The 21,884-nt window shown below is 32.2% G+C and overlaps 1 protein-coding gene across 2 annotated transcripts in view; it reads left to right on the top strand.

The window, feature by feature from the left end:
* CSMD3 (CUB and Sushi multiple domains 3) overlaps nt 1–21,884 on the top strand; it is a 1,272,067-nt gene that overhangs the window by 265,820 nt on the left and 984,363 nt on the right. For both annotated transcript variants that reach the window (XM_008001392.3, XM_008001388.3), the window contains exon 4: nt 7,982–8,176. In XM_008001392.3, coding sequence (XP_007999583.2) covers nt 7,982–8,176 — 195 coding nt within the window. The remainder of the gene's footprint in view (nt 1–7,981; nt 8,177–21,884) is intronic.

Genomic DNA, 21,884 nt, shown 5'->3' with positions numbered 1-21,884 from the left:
AAATCAACTTATGGAATCAGTTTTATTTTTTAATTTCTAGGTCATTACCATGTATGTCTTATTTTTCCAACTTGAGTTATGTTTCAGCAAGATAGAAATGGTGTCATATTTTATACCTATTTGACATTTGTGCCTCGGGCTTCAGTAATTATTTGGTGATGGATTAATTGCAAAATAAAGTGGCATTTCTCAGTCATCATATTTGACGAATATATAATTCCAGTAAATTATCCATGATCAGCTTAACACATCTTTTTAAAGAATTAAATTACCTTTATCCAAAAGTCTTAATACAGATACTTGTCCCAATTCTGTCAGAGGAGAGTCATTTTTCTATTATTCTGAATCAATCTATCAAATGCTACTCTATGCTAAATGCAATGTTATTCCATGTCCAGAAACTTTAATGTGAGTATGACTGCTAATATGCCTCCCTTTTGTATTTGTATTTCTTTGGTTTTGGTAATATTCTGGTAGTTATGTACAACAGAGTTAGCTTCTAATAATCATAACTTTTTATATTTCATGATCCTTTCACCAAACTATGTTAACACAATGGTGGTTACAGAGTTTACAAAACAAAACTATAATATTGTTTTTGTAAATTCATTTTGGATGTTAAAATTTATTTAGCCAATGAAAGGGCACAGATATTTTCAATGGAATGGGGATTACCTCGTATTCATGGGTCAACATAACTAATGGCTAGTCCTTGTATATGGTGCAAAGTATTTTCTACCTTGTATTTAATCATAAATCTACATCTGATGCTCAAATATTTTTCTATAGTGCCAGTGGACCTTATCTATATCCACAATATGAAAACAGAATGACATTGCCGACACAGCATAAATTTTTATGTGTTTGGTTTTACACTAACGTTTCCACCGCTTCATACTTTCTTCCCTTGGAAATATATCCATCTTACCCTAAGACTTATCAAAATTTTTTTTAAATGACAATAGACTTCTCTTCTACTGCTTATAATACATTTTAATCAGTGTTCATTCTTCCCTAAAATCGATCCAGTACTCTGTTTTCCTCTTAGGCAGCCCAGCTAAGACAGTACTATCTTGCTCTTATTTCTTTTCTAGCAACCAGTAATTTGGATTCCCTTTCAATAAGTCAAAATAATAACAAACAAATAACAATAACAACAAATAAGATATAACAGTTGTCCTTTTGATTAGCAACTCTGAACCTTTTTGAAGTTGCAGGATGACTTCCAAAATGGCAAATGTGGCCTCATGTTTGCAACATCTCCAGCATCCCAGTGAGGTCTGTGACATGACTCCAGCTTAGAAATTATGCTTATGGAAGAGAAATGGCTTACAGAAGTGAATGCATTTTCACAGAGAAACAGAATTGAATCACATAACTATGTAATTTGACTCATACAAAATCGCATGTTGCCAATGTGATCCAGTGCTTATTAAAACAAGTTTAATTCATGTTATTCCTACAACTTTCTTCTATACTACAGATTCCACTCTATTATTTTGTATTTAAACATTTAATTCTATGAGCTCTGTGTGATAATTAACTTTAAATTTTTTCTACTCAAGGAGATAACACAATTAGTTTAATTCTTCTTGCCTGGTGACAACACAGTGTGCTAAATTCTTGATACACAAAGATGAATTAGAGTCCCTCTTCTCAAGATGCTCAAAGTCTGGTGAGGAAGTAAATGTATATAGAAATAAATTTCATTCAGTTATATGTACTGAAAGAAAAGACCATGAGGACGTTATAGATGCAATAGGTGATTCAAAATACTCATGAAATGTTTGCTCAAACTGAAGTCCCCAGGTAAATTCCTAACTACACCCTTTATGTCCTGTGTGAATGAAATGGTTAAATATTTGTAATAAAAAACATTTGGTATCACCAAAAAATTTGGAAAATGGATTTATTTGTTAAGTGTTTGGAATTCTCAGGATGAGAGGTAGTGGGTGCAAAACATTTTGTTTCAGCTTGATGTTATGCTCTCCTAAATTATTTTTAATCATCTGGGAAATAAACCCTGAGATTAATTTTCTCTAAGAAGCACAAACAACTTGATTTTACTTCCCTTAGTAGAGATAATTTTGCAGTGTTTTAAAGCATTGTTAATTGATCTCAGCAGGATCATGCTTCATCTATTTGACTGAAAAATTATGCAATTCTGTAGTCAGGATGTCCGTTATCCCTTTTTAAAAATTTTCATTCCAATTTTCAAGCTAAGGTTTTCTTCCTGATAATTTGTGTAACATTTTGCCTTTGGCAACTGTTCATGTGCTCCCGACAAATTGGATATTTTTTTTAAGAAAGAGGTTGTTGTAATATGTTTATTAGTATTAATCACACACTTGTTTTTCTAAATTTATTGATAGAGTTTTATTTCATTTCTCCAAGGAAATCATAACAAAAATTTTGTTCCCCTGTAGTCCTTTATATATACTCTCTTTCAAGATTTAAACTGCATTTTAGACTTACTTATTTTGTTTTTAAAAATTATCTGGATTTTTTAGCCTGCAATTCATCAAATATATCTTTTGATAACTACTGTGCTTGGAATGGTGCTTAATATATGATACCAAACAATAGACAAAAGAATGAAGAAATCAATGACACCTATAGGGGACTTTTTTTGAATTTGTTTATACAAAGTTTCTGCCAAAAGTTAAGATTAAACTTTGTATTTCCTTTGTGATTCAGAGAGGAGCAATTGAATTTTACCCTTGACTAAATTACTACTTTTTATTAATTTTTAAGACCAAGAATGATCTAATGTACTTCATTACATTTAATGAAAATTTGATACTTATGACACGGCCTCTAGAAAATCGATAATGTAATCACACCTAATTTTGATGTCTCAAATACACAATTGATTATAATAATAATAAAACTTCAATTTATTTAGTTAATAATATTTGGCACATATTGAGTGCTTGCTAAAAATATACATGAGTAACATATATTGCTTTGTGGAATAATATCAACAGTCTTATAAAATTGGTATTCTCATATTAAAATAATATGCATACATTATTTTGGCTACTAATTTTTTAAAAATTAATTTTTACAATTCCTTTTATCACAATTGTCCCACTCAATATTGAATTAGTATTAAATTAGTAAACTTACCCACTTTATATCATGCATGCTTATGAAAATCTCTGCTCACATGTACATTTATAAAATGTATGTTAATTATTTACTCTCAATTACTCTTTTAAAAAGCAGATAGCACCGCACCACCAAATATTTAATGAGGATATAGTTCTCCTTCATATTTATGAGCCTATGCAAAGGATATACATCACTGTGTGAAGCCATCTATGATAAACCCTTTTGAAATAGTTTTTCCCAATCTAGTTTCTACCCTACCCTACCATTTCCATGAAACCTGTCTTCATTGTGTTGTCAAACCTAATAACTGTTACAGTACTTTGATTCTTATACTTTTCTATTTCAAATATACTTGTTCACTGCCCTTAAAAACAAACAAACAAAAACTATCTTTTACCCATTTCGGATCACAATTAAAGCCTTTCTTTATCAGGAAATCCTTTCCAGATCTCCTCTTAATCAATACTAATTCAGATTTCGCCATTATATGCCTTTAGTATAACTTATATGTTTCCTTTCTGCGACATGTCACAATACAATTAATATTCTGTAAATTACTGATGCATTACTTTTAGTAACCACCAAATCATAAACTCCATGTCTACCTTTTGCTAGACTATATCCCCAGAGCATTACTGATGATAGATGCTTAATAAACACTTGTGGAATGAATATCTGCCTTTAGTAGATAGCAATATATAATTGTGAAATGGTCTAAGACTTTTGAGTTAGGATACCTAAGTTTGAACCACAAGTCTACTATTTATTAGTGGATGGCCTTTGGAAAGTTACTTGATCTTCCTGAGTCTCAGTTTTCCTTTCTACACAATGGGTAGAATTATACCCATAATGTCGAGTGTTTTATGAGATAGAAGTGGAAGAATGCCCAAATGCCTATTATAGCTGGTACTCTACAACAAAGGTTGACTTTCTCAAATTGTTAGCTCAGAAGGCAAGGGACATGTTATAGTATTAACTAGTGCACATCATAGAGCAATGTTAGTGGTAACTCTTAAAAGCTTCTGATGAATAAAATAGTGTCAGTGTCACTTACCAAGTCATTTATCTTTTCTTTTAACTAACAGAGAAGAGTGTCGCTAAACTCTACCCGTTCAAACACAATGGAATTTTTAAAAGTTTATCTTGTATATTTTCCAAGGAATTATTTTGCAATATCAAAAATCTTTTACACTTTAGAATAGTCTATGTTGTCAAAATATCTTCATATTTGCTGATAATCTCATTGCTGCGAGAAGAGAAGATAAATAAAATACACATCTTTCCAGCCAAAATCAGATGGATTTTAATTAGACTAAATGATTTGTTATGCCTAGAGCAGTAAACTTAACATAAAGGGTCTCTGACATTTTCTGAGACATATTTTGAGTACAAATTCTTCAGTTTTATTTTCCAGTGATCTCAGTTCACCAACCTGCCCACTCTAAGTGCTCAACCAAGAATATTGTGTAAATAGTTTTACAGTACTTCCTCCCCTACTCCAATCCCATTTTAATCTTTGTATTATGGGACATTAGAAGACAATTTGTCAGATTCTATTATTTTGTGTTAGTTACCTAAACCTCTTAATCAATATATTACTGTCATCTGCTGGTAAAGGAAGATAACTGAAGTCTTTTCAGCAATCTGCTTTTAGGTGTAATAATTCGCTTCAAAAACACATTGAGGTAACAAGTATGATATGTCTAGCTTGCATGTACATCTGATGAATTACAAAAAAAAAAACTTCCCTTATAAATTTGTGTTTTCCTTAATAATTTTATATATTTTAAGCAATATCACTTACTGTAAATACTTGCAACATGTATTTAATAATTATTTTACAGTTTGATTTACTGAACATGGTTGAGTAATTCATTTTCTTTTTTTTTTAAGTTCGGGTACATGTGCAGGATATGCAGGTTTGTTACATAGGTAAAACTGTGCCATGGTGGTTTGCTGCACCTAACAACCCATCACCTAGATATTGAGCCCAGCATGCATTAGCTCTTTTCCCCAATACTCTATCCACCCCCACCCTCCCACAAGTGGCCCCAGTAAGTGTTGTTCCCCTCCCTGTGTTCATGTGTTCTCATTGTTCAGCTCCCACTTATAATTGAGAACATGTGATATTTGGTTTTCTGTTCTGAAATTCAAATTCTGGATGGCTGGAAGAAACATTATCTAAAAACTAGTCTATCCTAGAAATTTCTAAAACTCTGTTTATTGAAAGTAAATTTAATTTAAAAGTTTAAATATGCAGCACTACTTAGTTTTAAAATGTTAAGAGTAAGAAGTGAATGTTCAATCAGAACATAGTCTTTTTTGATGGTGGGTTATATACTTCAGTTAGTGACACATCTTACTTGCTTTGCATTTGAAAATGCACATAGACAGCATAGAGAGAAGCCCTGAATTAAAGGGTTGGGAGAAGACAAAAAATATAATCCGTGAGCAATGGTTATAGAATCAGGATCAATTAAACCTGAATGTAAAATATCTTAACTGTCTTTATAAATTACTCAGTTAACAGATGATGATGGGTAGATGTTTCTATAAATGAAGATGATAAACAAGCACAAACAACAGCAGGAATTTCCTGAAAGTGGAGGCCAGATATGCTTTAAAATTGTCTTCTTTGAGTTTCATTTTGAAACAACCTAAATTTTTTATCAGTTTTAGAAATAATTCAGCCACAAGGCTGGAGATTAAGTAATCTATTAAGATTTCATTCAATGTTACCATTCATTCACTGCTTCACCTGACATGATTTCCATTTTGCTTTAGGTACTTTATTCTGGATAATATTTATTTGTTTATTTAAATCAAAGTTAATTTTGAGTCCAAAAACTATTCAGAGCTTTCTTCTCTTTCATTTTATTCCCCCACCTAGTTGCTTCCTGTGACATAATTTGGAAACCACTTTTCTCCTAGACATATAACTTTACGATAATTGAAGTCCTGACCTTAATTATTTTTTAGAGGGAAGAAGGAAGAGGAGTGGTTTAATTCTAAGGCCAAAAGTGGTAGTTTCATTAAAAGTATCGCCTTTGTTATTACTATATTCAAGGGATTGAATTCTTGTTCATTTTGTCAAAACTTATTAACCTCACTGTCTCTGGGAGCAAACATCTCATCTGTTAATCAGATGATTTTCCAAAAAATTAAGTATTTCAAAATAAACTACTGTTCAAAGTGTTTCTTTAAAAGTTGTTCAAAATTCACAGACAATAAATTAGTATTGTTTTAGTGAAAATTCACATATAGCATATGTCTTTGAGAAATAACAAAATAAACAATTAGAAATAACCTTCACTACTGACACTTTAAATGTTTTACAAACTTAAGTTTAGAATGTATTATTCAGAAAATTGTCTATTGAAACCATATACATTTAGTAAATATTAGTCAATTTCTTCACTTTTTTAGTTTTAAGAAACCTAAAACTACATTTTAAAAACTCAAAGTAAATATTTTTTCTTGAAAATATATGGATGTCCTGTGCTCAATACATTTTTCTTGATTAAATTGATCTCATACTGGAAATTAATCTGTGATTTTTCTTTTACTTGCTTTGAAAAGTTTAGACAAAAAATTTAACGTAAGTTTAAAAAACACTCTCAAAATTAAGCTATATATTGTGAACCATTTTGTGTTTTAATATTTTTGCTTAGTATTGACATTGATATTTTAATTATTACAATGGTTTGTAATTATTTGAATTAGCATTGTAATATTATATAGAACTTAGTAACTGCACAAATGAAATAAATATCAAAGCAAAATGGGAAAAATATTTTACTTTTTATTGCAACATCACTCTCAGCTTATTATTTTGCAAGAACAGTAGTTCCCACATAGTCTTAATTAGTTTCCCTTAATATAACTGCTGATGTAACTGCAGTAAAATGGCGGAAACTAAGAAATTTATGTTTGCACACTACTATTAACTACCGACTTTACTCAAATTGTGATATCTTTTAGTTCATTAATTACTGTTTGTGATTTTATTATTTGTAGTATAAAGGTAATGTAACAGTAACAAAATAAAAATGTACAAAACAATATGAGAATAATCTCTAATATTTTTATTCTTGAAGTTCTGCTTTTTTCAATTTTTTTCATTTAATCTAAAGTTGGATTTTTTCTGAATTGAATATTGTTTTAAAAACTTATGTTTGTATACTTGTTTAGTTTTAAGCATCAACTAATAGAATAAGAAGGTGATAGATAAAACATTCTGATATATCATTTTCCATATATTTTGCCTATTGATCTAATTAAAATGTTACAACTGTTTGCACTTATTGTTATCATTATTAATATACACTCAAAGTTAATAACAAATAATAGAGCTGGAATTCTAGTTCATCCTCCCTAACTTTAAAAATTGTCCACTTACTACTCCACTGTGTTTTTCTCATTTAAATGAAATAAAGGTTTCCACGCAAAATATGTATTTTATCTAGGTTCATGGTTTAAGATTAAGCACTGAAGGACTGAAGATAATATTAAGGAAATGAATTTGCTTATTACTATGTTATTAGAATGTAACTTTGAAAAAGCCATGGAGTTTTACTTATCTGAGTAAATATTAATATATTAGTAAAAATATGAGTAATGCTCGGAAGACTAAGTCATATAATATCTAAAACTTTCTAGCATAAAGAATGACCAATAATACCTCTGTGATAAAGTTTAGTTTTCTTCCCATATTTCACTGTCACTTGGAATAGAAGACATTTCTTTTCAGTGACTCTTCTCCAAAGAAATAAGAATATCCATATCTACATATATAATTTTATAAATCTGAAACAAAAAACTGCTTATTGAAATAACTGTAAACTGTCCTTTTCCTCCTTTTTAATAGAATTGCAGAGTAGCTCTTGTGGAAATCCTGGTGTTCCGCCCAAAGGTGTATTATATGGTACAAGATTCGACGTCGGGGACAAGATCCGCTACAGCTGTGTAACTGGATACATCCTTGATGGCCACCCTCAGCTCACCTGCATAGCCAATTCAGTTAATACAGCTTCGTGGGATTTTCCTGTTCCTATCTGTAGAGGTAAAATGAAAACACTTTAAAAATGAGAGTTGTCATCAGCCAGTGTATTTGAAAAATGTGTTTGGTGCCTGTTTCTTCTACAGAATCTAAAGGATAGAGAGTCCAGGCATGGTGACTCACACCTGTAATCCCAGCACTTTGGGAGACTGAGGTGAGTGGACCACTTGAGGTCAGGAGTTTGAGACCAGCCTGGCCAATGTGGTGAAGCACCATCTTTACTAAAAATACAAATATTGGCCATGTGTGGTAGTGGACGCCTGTAGTCCCAGCTACTCAGGAGGCTGAGGCAGGATTATTGCTTGAACCCAGAAGGAGGAGGCTGCAGTGAGCTGAGATAGCACCACGGCACCCCAGCCTTGGAGACAGAGCAAGACTCTGTCTCAAAAAAACACCAAAAACAAAAAAACAAAAACCTAAAGGATAAATAGTCTCATATACTACATGAAAAGGAGAGAAAAATACTAAATTTTAGTATTGACTAGTATCTCTATCACATTGTTCGTGAAATTAGGTAGTAAATTATATATATCTATGTACATAGTTATGCCTGCATTGTGTATTTATATGTTTTCATATTTATATTTAAAACATGGATTTTATGATGTTTAGAAATGTAATTAGGCTGTCAAAATTGTTTAGCTTTAAGAAATATTGACTGAGTCTATGAATCTTTCTGATAGAAGACAGCATGGAAATTTTTGAAATTAATTGTACTGTATTTCTTTACTATCAATACTATTAAGATTATTTGTATCATGGGGAAAACATAACAATATAATAATGTGGACAAAGGTTCAAAATACAGAGCTTGGGAAACAGAACATATTCAACATTAGCTAAGCACATGGATGGATTTTTCTTACAAAAATTCTGGAGGCCAACATTGTGTTTCCTCTGGGCTTCTTTTATTCCTTAACAAGCATGTGCTTCTGTAATTCCTCCATGACTGGGATGTGGGAATGTCCAACTGCCCATCTAAATTACTTTATAGCTTCCTCCCAAACATGTCACTGCAAATGCATGCATCACAACCTCCTGGTAATTAGACAGAACAAGCTTCTTATCCCAGCTTTGTCAATTGCCATGTGAGTTACCTCAGGAAAATCAGTTCAACAATTTGAGTCTCATTTACCTCATTTAACTAATGAAAACAAAAGAAAACACAAAACACCTGTTCCATTTGTTGTGAGGATTAAATAAGATAAGCTACACTGGCTGCTTAGTAAAAATGTCTACTATATGGTGGCATTCTTTCAATGTTAGATTCCTTTGCTGCGTAATCTTCAACTACTACGGCTACCACAATTACCGCTATCATTACTGCTACTGCTGCTGTTGCTACTAATATTGCATAACTACTATTAGCTATCATTTATTTAAGCACTATAAATATACTGTGAAATTTATAAGCATTATCACTTTTAAATTTCACTATAATAGGAAACCAAAGCTTAGATATTTAAAAATAATTGCTTTAGATTATTAGCTGGTAAACATCAAGAACTATGAAGAGTTCTGACACTTTACTTTCAAGTTAAAATTATTTGCCACAGTTTCATGGATGATGACGGAAACACAAGACTGTTGAGTCAGAAATAAAGGATAGTTTATTACTCACAGCAGCACTAGGAGCAAGAATAGCAGGATTTGTGCCAGTTTCTCAAGCCCTAATTCTCATAGAATGGCAAGAAGACTGTGAGATGCCTGCACAACTTACTAAATGGTATTCTAAGAGATGAACCATGAGCTTAGAAACCTGAATTTTTTATAATGGACAGTAGGCACACCCGTTCTTTCCTCTGGAGGGAGCACCGTCTCCGTCCCTCAAGGCTGTAAGCAGAGTTATCCTTTGCTCTGGTGGAAAACACTATATTCTCCTCGGCTATTTTCTATACGGAAGGATAACCAGGTACTAAAAAGGAGGACAATTGGTACCTGTGCTCAAAGATATGCAGAAACATGAGTGTAAAATGGAGAAATGTCTCCCAAAAGCAAATGGGCTGTGGCAGAGGCCAGGTCTGAAATATTCTCTCAGGTTCCAAAGCCTGAACTTGTTACCTTTTTGATACGTCACCAGAATAATTTATGTCTCTAAGAACTTTTCTTTATAATGGGAGAAATCGGATATTATATGGAATATTATATGGAAATCAGCAGAAATGCAATCTTTTTTTTTTTCAAAAAAAGCATAAAACTCCCTAAATCAAAGACCTGTTAAAATTCTTAAAACCTAAGTAGTTTACAAGGACTTAAGACACTTAAAATTAAGAAGTAGTTTGAAGAGATTTCAATGGAGCATTCTCAACACTACTTGAATATGAATCTCTGTTGTTTGATTCCTTCATCTCAATTCAGACAATAGGCTTTGGAATCAGAAAGGCCTTATTCTGAATACTGATTCTGCCACTTACTGACTACAGACTTTGAGTAATAATTGAATTATTTTGGAAGCTATTTTTTTTTTAGTTATACTGGGATGAAGAGATAGGCAGACATACCCAAATCATAAGCCTATTAGAGTTTAATGTAATAACATTCATAAAACATCAGATTTATTTATTACTTATGTTAGCTCTATCATCCAACTTTTCCTTAGCACCTGTACTATCTCCTCCCTAAAGAAAGGATATATAGTCAACAAAGACAAATTTGAAATGGAATAATATCAAATGTCCTTCTACTCAAATCTAACCCTAAAACCATCACCTCTATTGCCTTTTTTTTTTTCTATTGCCATTTTGTTTTCAGGGTTAAACTTTGCTACCAGCATATTTACTTCCCTACTCTTCACTCCCAGGTCCCAGCAAGACTTTTCCCCTTGACTTCCACTCTAACTTCTATGATTTTTTAAAATCTATTAAAATTGGCATCCACCATTTTTGAAAATACTACCTGATTAACTTTAGTCTACCCAGGTCACTTTTTTTCTCCCCAGCTGTAACACTAATGAATAAATTTACTCATTTGTATGTATTTATTAAGGGCCTTCCTTCTGCAAAGCATTATGTTATGTGCTGAGAATCAAAAGATTGATTAAGAAACAATTTCTGTTTTTAAGAACCTGTGGTCTGGTGGGGCAGGCAGTAATCAAGTAATTGCAGTAATGTATGCTGATTGCTTTAATAGCAGAATCTGTAGAGTAAGCTAGGAATCTTGATAAGGAAGGTATTAATATCTCCCATTGAGTGCAAGGAAGTTCAGCTAGGGACAATGCTTTAAGAGAAGATTTTACAGAGAATTGCTAAACCTACAAACTATATAGAGCAAGAACATTTTGAATGAAGCAATAATTCATGTGGAAAGTACAGATTTTCCTTTCCAGCCTCAAAATTAGTTCTCACATGTTACTAATATGCACTGGCTAAAGGTAGAGTCTAAGTCATACTTCATAGAACACATGACCTAATTTTCTAAGACGTGATTTATCTCCCACTAACCATTTTTTTCATTAAAACTTACAGAATGGAGTAGTGTATATGCAGTGTGTGTAGTTGTCATTCATTTCCAAAGAAAAGATGGCAGACTGCTGAGTTCATGCCTTCCCTCTGCTTTTCTTTGCCACTTGATAGCATACTGATTCTTCAATTTATAACTTTGCAGGGGGCTGATAACTGTAATGATCTACTCGTTGCTTTCCCTGGAGTTTACGTAGAGTCTCTCCTTGATGAAACCTTTGCTTTTAGAGAGTTATTTTGATGCTTCCTAGCAATGGTAGTTTAATTAAGAAAAAATGTATTCCACATCAACCTAGAGGGTATGGTGCAAAGGTTTTGTGTTTGTTCACAGGCAGGATGAATTTTATCAACACCATTTGGTAGTATTTGTAAAAGTCAACTAACTGCCTGCAACATTCTGTACAAAGTGAAACCTAATTCCTATGCTCCAAGTCTTGAATGAGAATACCTGGAGCACATGATGTAGCTTCAGAATCTTTCTTAACCCAGTTCTCACAGATGAAGTGGAAGACGAGGTGAAATGGTTATGCTATTCCTATGTTAAAAATTTCAAAATTCATAATTATATTTTGCATTCAGAATGGTAATATAATACACATACCCCAGGTAAAGCTAAGAATTGTATGTAAAAGAGACACATACTTTTGGTGGAAGAGTTAACATATTAAGATTTAAGAAGGCAGTCAATAGGAAACATATGGCTGCATTAGAAATGTGAATTTAAGATTAAAGAAAATTTTAAAAGAGTGGCACGTTGTATTGATCATTTGAGTTTATTTGTAGCCAAAAATAAAGAACTTGGACTTCATACGAGGGCTCACGGAAAGGACTAATCAGTAAGGGGATGTGATGCTGTAAAATGTTGACGGAGTTGACAGGTCACAGTAACCAAACCAAATATTTACAGTACATACAAGCAAAAGGGCTAATGAGGAAACTGTTGCCTTTGACAAATAAAAATAAATCTTCCAAGTTTTATTCTTGGAAGACCATTGTCCACAATGTGTTAGAGAAATGACTGATGAAATAAGAATTGCAGCTTGATTTGTCACCATATTGTATTATTCTCCTGCCAAAAATCTTTGATCAACAATTTTCTGGATCAAAATGTAATACCAAAACATGGAATTGTACTGAGCAATAAAAGACAATAGTTGGAGAAGAAAGAAGTAGGAAGCTTTAGCCTAGTAATTTTTTAAATTTTATATGCGAAAATTCCTCCAAAGAAGTAGTGACTTAGTTAATGAAAGGATATTTATTATGTTTACTTGTTCCCTGCTCTGTATCTGGAAATTACTTAACAAAGGCAGTAGGAAATCAAAAATGCCATTTACTTTATGCATAGTAAGTCCCAATTACATATGAGTAATTGCTGAAATGTGATATCAGAAATATGATACTACATAAATAATAGATGAGGTTATTGATAAAACTAATTTAAAGAAAACTGAAAAGTACTATATTAAAACAAGACACGAAAATAATTTGGTGCCATATTTCTATTCATTCCCATATAGTGTTTAAACATAATGATAAATTGTACTTTGCCAAAATGAAAATATATTTTATTATGAGATTTTACATACTCAATCAAAACAAAGTCCAGTTTTTTCTATTCACTCTAAAGATTATTTTTTAGCATTTTTTGTAGCTAAAATCTGTAGTTTTTTTTTTTTTTTTTTTTGAGACAGTCTTGCTCTGTCACCAGGCTGGAGTGTAGTGTCACGATCCTAGCTCACTGTAACCTCTGCCTCCCAGGTTCAAGTGATTCTCCTGCCTCAGTCTCCCGAGTAGCTGGGACTACAGGTGCATGCCACTACACCCAGCTAATTTTTGTATTTTTAGTAGAGATGGGGTTTGACCATGCTGGCCAGGTCTCGATCTCTTGACTTTGTGATCTGCCCGCCTCAGCCTCCCTAAGTGCTGGGATTACAGGCGTGAGCACTCCCAGCCTAAAATCTGTAGTTTTTAAAAACATTTTATTAAAAACCATTGTAAACGGTCATCTCCTTTTTTCTTAAACGCATTCCCAGAGAAGACAATGTGTTATTGTAACTCTCTGAATCACAGAGAGAGTAGCGTCAGTGGTAACCTCTTTTACGCCAAAGAAGAAAGGACTCAAACGTACTGTTGAATATAAAAATGTCATGAACCATGTACTAAAAATTCTTTTTGAGGATTGAAGCATTATGGTTTGATTGAGTTCATTTTCAAACATCTTATTTTAAATATTATTTCAGAAAATGTTTTAGCACAGACTTTGAGTTCCACCACCACACTTGCCAGTATCTGAGCAATATTATTTGGGTACATTCAGCTCTCGTTAGCTCTGTCATTTCACACAGAGATCTAGTTTCTTAATGCGAACAGTTATATTTGATGCTAATGAGGAAAACATGTTGTGCATGTCTTTTAAAGAACAAGCAAGTTAAGCATGAATTGTTTGGTAATGGAATTATCAGCTCAAAGTCTGCTAACAAAATTGCAGTGATGTCAATCCACAAGGAAAACTTTGCAAGTGTCACAGGTCACTTGCTGCTGCTTCAACACCCCCTGGAAAACACAGGCTATTCAATCAACAGTCAGATCAACACTCAATAGTCCTATTATGCACCTTAATCTTGCTTTGAAAAGTACATTGTGTTATAAAATAACATACATGTCCTGACTAGAGTATTTTAGTAGTATCCAGCGTAATGGAGCAAAGGCAACATGATTTATCTTTAGGGGTAGAAAAGTTGATTTATATTTCTGCCATGTGTTACCTGAGTGTGTTATTTCTTATGTCAAAAACTGAGCATTTTTACTTATTTCAGAATTGTGAAGGTTAAAGAAATTAGATTAAATGATAATTTTGAAAAAGTTATATAATGCTTAACACATAGAAGTGCTCAAAACTACCTAATTAGTTCCAAACACATAAAAGTAAATTATTTTTAAAATCATATAGAAGTAATAACTATCACTTGTTATGTTTGTGTTTGCCATATTTAAAATATCTATTGACGGTTAAACGTGTGCCTGGGTTCAGAAATAATGGAGAATATTTTAAAAACTAAGATAGTCAAGAACTCTGGAAAGAGTGGATTCTAGAGTAATAAAAGCCTTGGTTTGCTTCATATCTCTGCCACTGAGAAGATATAAAACCTTAACCTATATATTTAATTTTTTAGACCTCAGTTTTCTCACTTGTATAATAGGGGCAAGTCCTACTTACTTTATAGTATTAAGATAAGGATTATGTTAGTTAATGTACGTAAAATACCTAATCAATGGTATTCAACAATTAGTAATAACTACCTTATTTTTTTTATCATGTTCACAACCAAAAGATGACAAACGTACTAACATTTATTTGTAAAGATGTATTTTTGAATATTATAATAACACTGAGATATGAGGTACTAAAAAACTAAGAGTACCAGAGAATGGATGTATCTAGGTTCTAGGATCATACAGGCAGTAGAATTAATTTTTTCAGCATTAAAAGGAACTTTAAGCCCAACATTACCCAAAAAATTAGGTGTGGGGCAGCAAGTATTAGACATCGTTTTTGAAAATATATTTCCCAAAGTTAACATAGCATTTCTGAATTATCCATGTCTGGAAGTTCTCACATTTGAAGTATATTCAATAATTAAACTCATATATTTTATTTTTTGCTTAGTATTATTATTTTTTGAGACAGAATTTTGCTCTATTCTCCCAAGCTGGAGTGCAATGGTGCAATATCAGCTCACTGCAACCTCCATCTCCCAGGTTCAAGCAATTCTCCTGGCTCAGCCTTCCAAGTAGCTGGGATCGTAGGTATGCACCACCACATCCAGCTAATCTTTGCATTTTGAGTAGAGACGGGGTTTCACCATATTGGTCAGGCTGGCCTTGAACTCCTGACCTCAAGTGCTCCATCTGCCTCGGCCTCCCAAAGTGCTGGGATTACAGGAATGAACCACCGCACCCAGCCATAAACTCATATATTTTAAAAACTCACTATACATAAGTCACATTTCTAAGTATAATGATTAATGAAATGGCCCCAGGCCTCATGAAACTCAGTCTGTTGAATACGGGAGTTTTGTTTTGAAAGGCGATCTGGGCTATTGTCCAAATGTGTATAGTCTAATTTCATCTAATTTTGCAAAAGGATCGAGGGGTATTCTTATATAAACAATATATGTTGGCCTTATGTATGTTTCTTATGTTCAAGGAAGAAAATCAAGGCTTCCTCTTCTTATCCTGCAGTCACTCTTGGCCCGACCATGGCAACAGTCAGCCATTGGGGAACATTATGTTCCCCATTTTGCATTTGTGAGTTGTGTCTTCTTTCATTCAGGCAATTATTTACCTTTTCCCCTCATCACGTACGCAATAGCTAAAACATTTTTGTTGGTTTACTCTATTGTTCAGGTTTTTTTATTCCTTCATCTATCATTCTTATTTTATACTAATCAATTTTCTTTGATGATAAAGAGACAATCTGTATATTTTTTAGTATTATATGTTACAATAGTGTAAATTTAGAGATTTTTATTTCTTCAATGGAGTGATTTTAACTTCATTCTCTTTCTGTGCAATTCCTAGAAAAATGTCAACTGTATATTTTTTAAATCAAAGACAAAAGTCAGTCTCTTTTTGAGGCAACTAAGTCTTCATTGCTTACACGAATTCTGTGTAACTTTGAGCCTTTTGTTTCTGGGAAGGCTTTTGTTTACTTGGAGTTTTTTTGTTCACTTGTTTTGACAAATAAGAATTTTAAAGTAAGTTTTCTAAATGCAAAATCCACATTGTTTAGGGAAAGTTTACATTTTTGAAGAAGCTATAACAAATAGTTTAATGATGTTGTTCCCAAAATTAAAACAGAATTTTGTAAACATTAAGTAAATACTCATTTCTATCACAAATCTACATTTCACAATATGTAGAAGGAAAGACAAGTATATTATCTTTGTGTCCACAAAACATTCATATGATGATATAGGCCCATGTCTTAAAGAGAAAATGATGGGGCCTGCTTAGCCAAAAATATATTGACAGCTTCAGAATCCCCTGTGGTGAAATAGACTGTTCAGTGTATGATAAGAACCTTGAAAAGCAATCATCTAACTTCCTGCTAGGATATAAACTCAGTGAACCACAGCAATGACCATCTGGTATTCTGTTGCTCTTTGCAAAGCCACCACTCTAAAGATGAAGCAAAATAAATTAGAATAAACCAATGGAGGAAGGAGAATAGTAGCCACCAAAGACATTTAATGCTATGTGACACATATTTTAGTAGACTCATTCCATGTGAAAAGTCCTTTGTGTTTTGTGCTAAGAAAGCATAATAATAGGTATTTTTTCAGCAATCACTGGAGAGGGATACTTCGTACACTTTTGGTCTTGTTTTCTTTTTCTCCTGTGCAATATTATTGATCACCCATTAACTTAGGAAGTTAAGTAAAAGATATACGTGGTTGAACCATTCAGTGATGAAAGTTCGTCCATATCATTAATAATAGAGAACAGAATTTAAATTCTGGAACTTGGATGCCTTCAAAAACTCTACTTTTTGGCCTATTGCTCAATGTGCATGAAATCTAAAGGCTTTCTGTAACTACTTTTCTTAGGGTTTTTCCAATTGCATATCTGACTCAAAAGAACATAAATAATTTTCTTTTTACTCCATAATTTTTATGTATGTAAAACTGGATCTAAATGCATTACATCTTTAAGGAGTCAGGGAGGAATTATTTTTTTCTATATATATATTTTTTGCACTAATTCCTTATATTTAAACAAGGCAATTTCCATTTACTGCTCCCTACATTTGTTGAAGTTACTATAGTATTCAAAGCTAAATTATCAAGGCCACTTATTATCTATTAATATTTAATTTATAGCTAACTTTAAAAAAGCAGTTGATGCAGCAAAAAATATGATATATGTAGCTAAATAACATAAAGTGGAATTAAGGCAAACTATAATAAAAGAAAATAACAAGTGAGTAAGATGAAACCAAGAGAACGGTTAATTTACAAAAGTCAAGTTCTGAATTCTTGTATCCTTGTTAGAATCAGCGTTATATTTAGCTTTTATTTTTCTTACACCCTAAACAAATCTGGAAAACATGATTAGTTTATAGTCTCACAAAGTAAAAGAAAATAATTTGTGATGAAAATTACTGAACAGAATGAAAAATTTCTTTTGATAAACAACACAAAGAAAGCGCACAGTATAATTTAAGGACCTACATTATCTATAATATTAGTAATATGAAAGGAAAATTAGCTTCTCGGGTCAGGTTTGTATTACCTCTTTTTACTGACATATAAACAATGCCTTTATATTGAAAAGAAGATGGAGAACTGCATTGGAGAATTGTATTCACAGAGTCAGTAAAATCAAATCATACCTGCCTAATGTCACTGGTCAAGTATGAGTGATGTATAACACAACTGTCTAAATTTAGTTCTGACCCAATTTTTATATATTTTCAAAGTTTGAATCTCTTTGTTAATTCATATATTTGGAATTTGCCCTGCAAGTTAGTCATCTGAAAACAGAATCAAAAGCATAATGTTTTTGCATTAATATTATCTTAATTTTTTATACAGTTTAACATTTAATGGATGCCTAATTTCTAGAATAAGTTTCTTTATATATTTTCACATTTTATATAGAAAACTCAGTATTAATATAATTAACACAAAATTTATACTTAGCACTAATTTCTAATAACTTTTTAGTTATAAATATAGTATCAGACATTAATTTCAAGCTTTTCTGAAGTTATTAAATGATTGCATTTCTCACACGCAACTCTTTCTAAAATGGCTTTTGTTGCTGAATCCTTTTATCTTTCATTAAAATTTTTTTTTCTAAATAATGGAGTTGAGGTCATTGACAATGCAGTTGCATATTTTAAAAAGCACATTACAAAGTACTGACTTCAAAAAATTTATTGGGTATTCTATTGTTTTATCCCTATGTTTTTTTTTCAAAATACAGCATATGATGGGCTGAAATGTTAATAAGACGTCAACATTATAGCAACGGATTTTCATATTATAGGAGAGAGAACATAGTTTTATTTATATTTGTATTATTTTAACAAATATCTATTGAATGATGATGATGGACAAGAGGTCAATAGCTATTGCTGATTTTCAGGAGCTTTTATAGCTAATGGGAAGCATACATAAATAATTACATACTAGTAAGGAGTGAAACTCTATCTTCTAAGAAAGATACAAATACAATGCCATGGAGGATGAAAGGCATTTGAAAATTTTAACGCGATGTGAAGAGTATTAATCTTCTTAGAGACTTAAATAATAACTTATAAGTTTATATTGTATTGCCTATCTCCTTTTATCTCTAACATTTCATGAGCACTCTCTCTGGGCCAGAGACGTTTTTGAAGTATTCTACATATAATAACCCTTTTAATCTTTGCACCCAGGCTATAAAGTGGATGGTATTTGGATCCCTATTACATAAATGGGAAAACTGAGCCACAGTAAAGGTTAAGAAAATTTTGCAACATCACACAAGTAAAAAAAGGCAAATCTAGGATTGGAATTCAAGCAATTTGGTTAAACAAGTTCTTTTTTTTTTTGGATGGAGGGACAGAGTTTCACTCTTGTTGCCCAGGCTGGAGTGCAATGGTGAGATCTCAGCTCACTACAACCTCTGCCTCCTGGGTTCAAGGGATTCTCCTGCCTCAGCCTCCTGAGTAGCTGGGATGGCAGGTGCCTGTCACCATGCACGGCTAATTTTGTAAATTTAGTAGAGACAGATTTCTCCATGTTGGTCGGGCTGGTCTGGAACTCCCAACCTCAGGTGATCTACCTGCCTCATGCCTGGGATTACAGGCATGAACCACCGCACCCGGCCTAGAGTAACACGTTCTTAACCGCTATATTATTCTTTTCACATTGTCATGATTATACAACTTCCTCTTTCCATTTTTCTCTAATCTTTGCCTATATAAAGACTTAACATTTTTCCTTAAATAAAATCCCACCAACCACCCAATCAAACATTTTTAATTTTATAGCAACCTACTCTCTTGAGCCAGTGTCCTGCTGCTCCACTTTAATTCAATTCAACATTTAATATATATTAGTAATCTTTCCTTGTTTTTCTCTCTTCGTAAAACACTTTCTTGACCTTTCAAGATGTTTCAGTGGGTGAAAATTGAAAGGAAAAAAAAAAAGCAGTTTCTGAGTTTCTGGAATTCGGTAACAAATGTATTTAGTCATGTATAATGTGTAGAGTTATATAAGTGTTCATCGTTTTGGTAAAGTAACACCTTATTTGGGGTAACTAAAAGTGAATTGACTTTGGCTGATGGAGATAAATGTAGAGAAAAGAGGTGACAATTTCAACTGAGAAGATTGGTTGCAATCATCTTTTGAAGATCTTTTGAAGAATTTAGAAGCTCAGACAAAAGAGTCTAAAACTCATCCTCTAACCTAGTGTAAACTATTAAGTATATTTGATTATTTTAGAGACAGTAAATATGTTCTTATGACAATATGGCAAATACTGTTCAGGTAAAAGTATCTATCATAAAAAGAGAGACCATCAGCAATAGATAGATTTGTTCTTCATTTTGGCAGACAACAAAAACTTATGTTAGAAGTGGAGGACGGTTGAGCGAAGATTCTATTTGCCACCTCAGCAATAATAATAGCATGGCTTATATATAATTTTATATACTATATTTTAAGCATAACACAAAAGTGACCTTATTTTACCTTTCTAAAAACTTATCAGTTAGGTACTATGATTTTCATCCTTACTTGTATCCAAACTAAAGCTAGTAGAGATTTAAAAACCTGCCAAAGTTTACAGTGGAATAGATATTACAACCTAGTAAACCTGAACCATTTTCTGTAACACCTTTGTGATGTTCTAAAACCTTTGCAACTTTCCAATGATGGTAATTTTTCTTACACACAATACTCTGAATTTATTGAAGCAATGCTATACCAGTTACTTGCCTTTGGTGTGAATCTACCATCACTGACTTAGATAAATCCGGATTCATCTCCTGGCATGTGAAGATGCTCAGAGAATAGACTAAAATTCCCATAATCAAGAAAAAACTATAGTGGCTATTATATTGACCTTAGTAACTAGTATGAATTTAGAAACATGCTGCAGTTAGTCCTCAAACATTGTAACCAAAGGACAGATTTAATTCCTTCTGGAACTATCTTTTCTTCCCCATGAATTTTAGCACCTTCAGGGCATGTTGTGTTTTGATTCAACATCCATCCCCTTGAATACAGCACATATGATTTCTGGATCATATTTCAGATGACTTCTTTCAAAATAAAGGAGAGGAATTCTAGATAATGTTCAGAGACCAAAGAATGTTATTAGGCACGTTGGAGTAGAATATTCATGGAAGACAGATTTATTATTTGTTTCCTAAGCAATATCAAATAATCCCCAAAGAAACCATTCAGTTATTTTTGAATAATTTCTCTTTATGCATTCTTTTAAAATTTAACTAAATTTGACTTTAGATTAATGAATACCATGAATTATGTTTTATTTATATTTATAGGATGTGGGCTCAAAGGTCCTGGGGAAATCAGTTTGTTTTATACAATGACATTCTAACAACTATCAAAAAGTTAGAATTCTTCCTAGTTTAAGCTATTCTTCAATATATAATCCATAGATGGGGAAATAGTTAAATAAATATAAAATTAAACATTTAAAAAGTAGAATAAAGTGTAAAAATATCTAAAATATTGCCTTATGACTGAGCACCTTGAATACCTTAGAAGGTTTGAATTCAACACTTAAAAATATATTGCCATCATTTCCACTCTTCTAAGTAAATCTAAGCCATGCATTTAAAAATCATTGTTGATTATAATTTTAAAGAACTGCTGAGTTTTTTCTGGGTTATTAATATAGAAGAAAAATAATAAAATTGTTTCTTTTGTTATTACGATGTGAATTATGACTTCAAGAGTTATGTTCCTTTAAAAATTTGTTACAAAGTCATACATACATATAAACAATCAAAAGCATTTGATTCCATAACATTAAAAAATGCTTGTTTCTATAAATTTGTGTTTTCTGGAAAAAAAATTTGTTTTTTCTGGGTTATTAATATAGAAGAAAAATAATAAAATTGTTTCTTTTGTTATTACGATGTGAATTATGACTTCACGAGTTATGTTCCTTTAAAAATTTGTTACAAAGTCATACATACATATAAACAATCAAAAGCATTTGATTCCATA

The sequence above is a fragment of the Chlorocebus sabaeus genome, chromosome 8 (genome assembly GCF_047675955.1).
Source record: "Chlorocebus sabaeus isolate Y175 chromosome 8, mChlSab1.0.hap1, whole genome shotgun sequence".
Classification (NCBI taxonomy): domain Eukaryota; kingdom Metazoa; phylum Chordata; class Mammalia; order Primates; family Cercopithecidae; genus Chlorocebus; species Chlorocebus sabaeus.
Note: the sequence above shows the minus strand (reverse complement) of the source record. Positions and strands in the feature narration are given on the sequence as shown.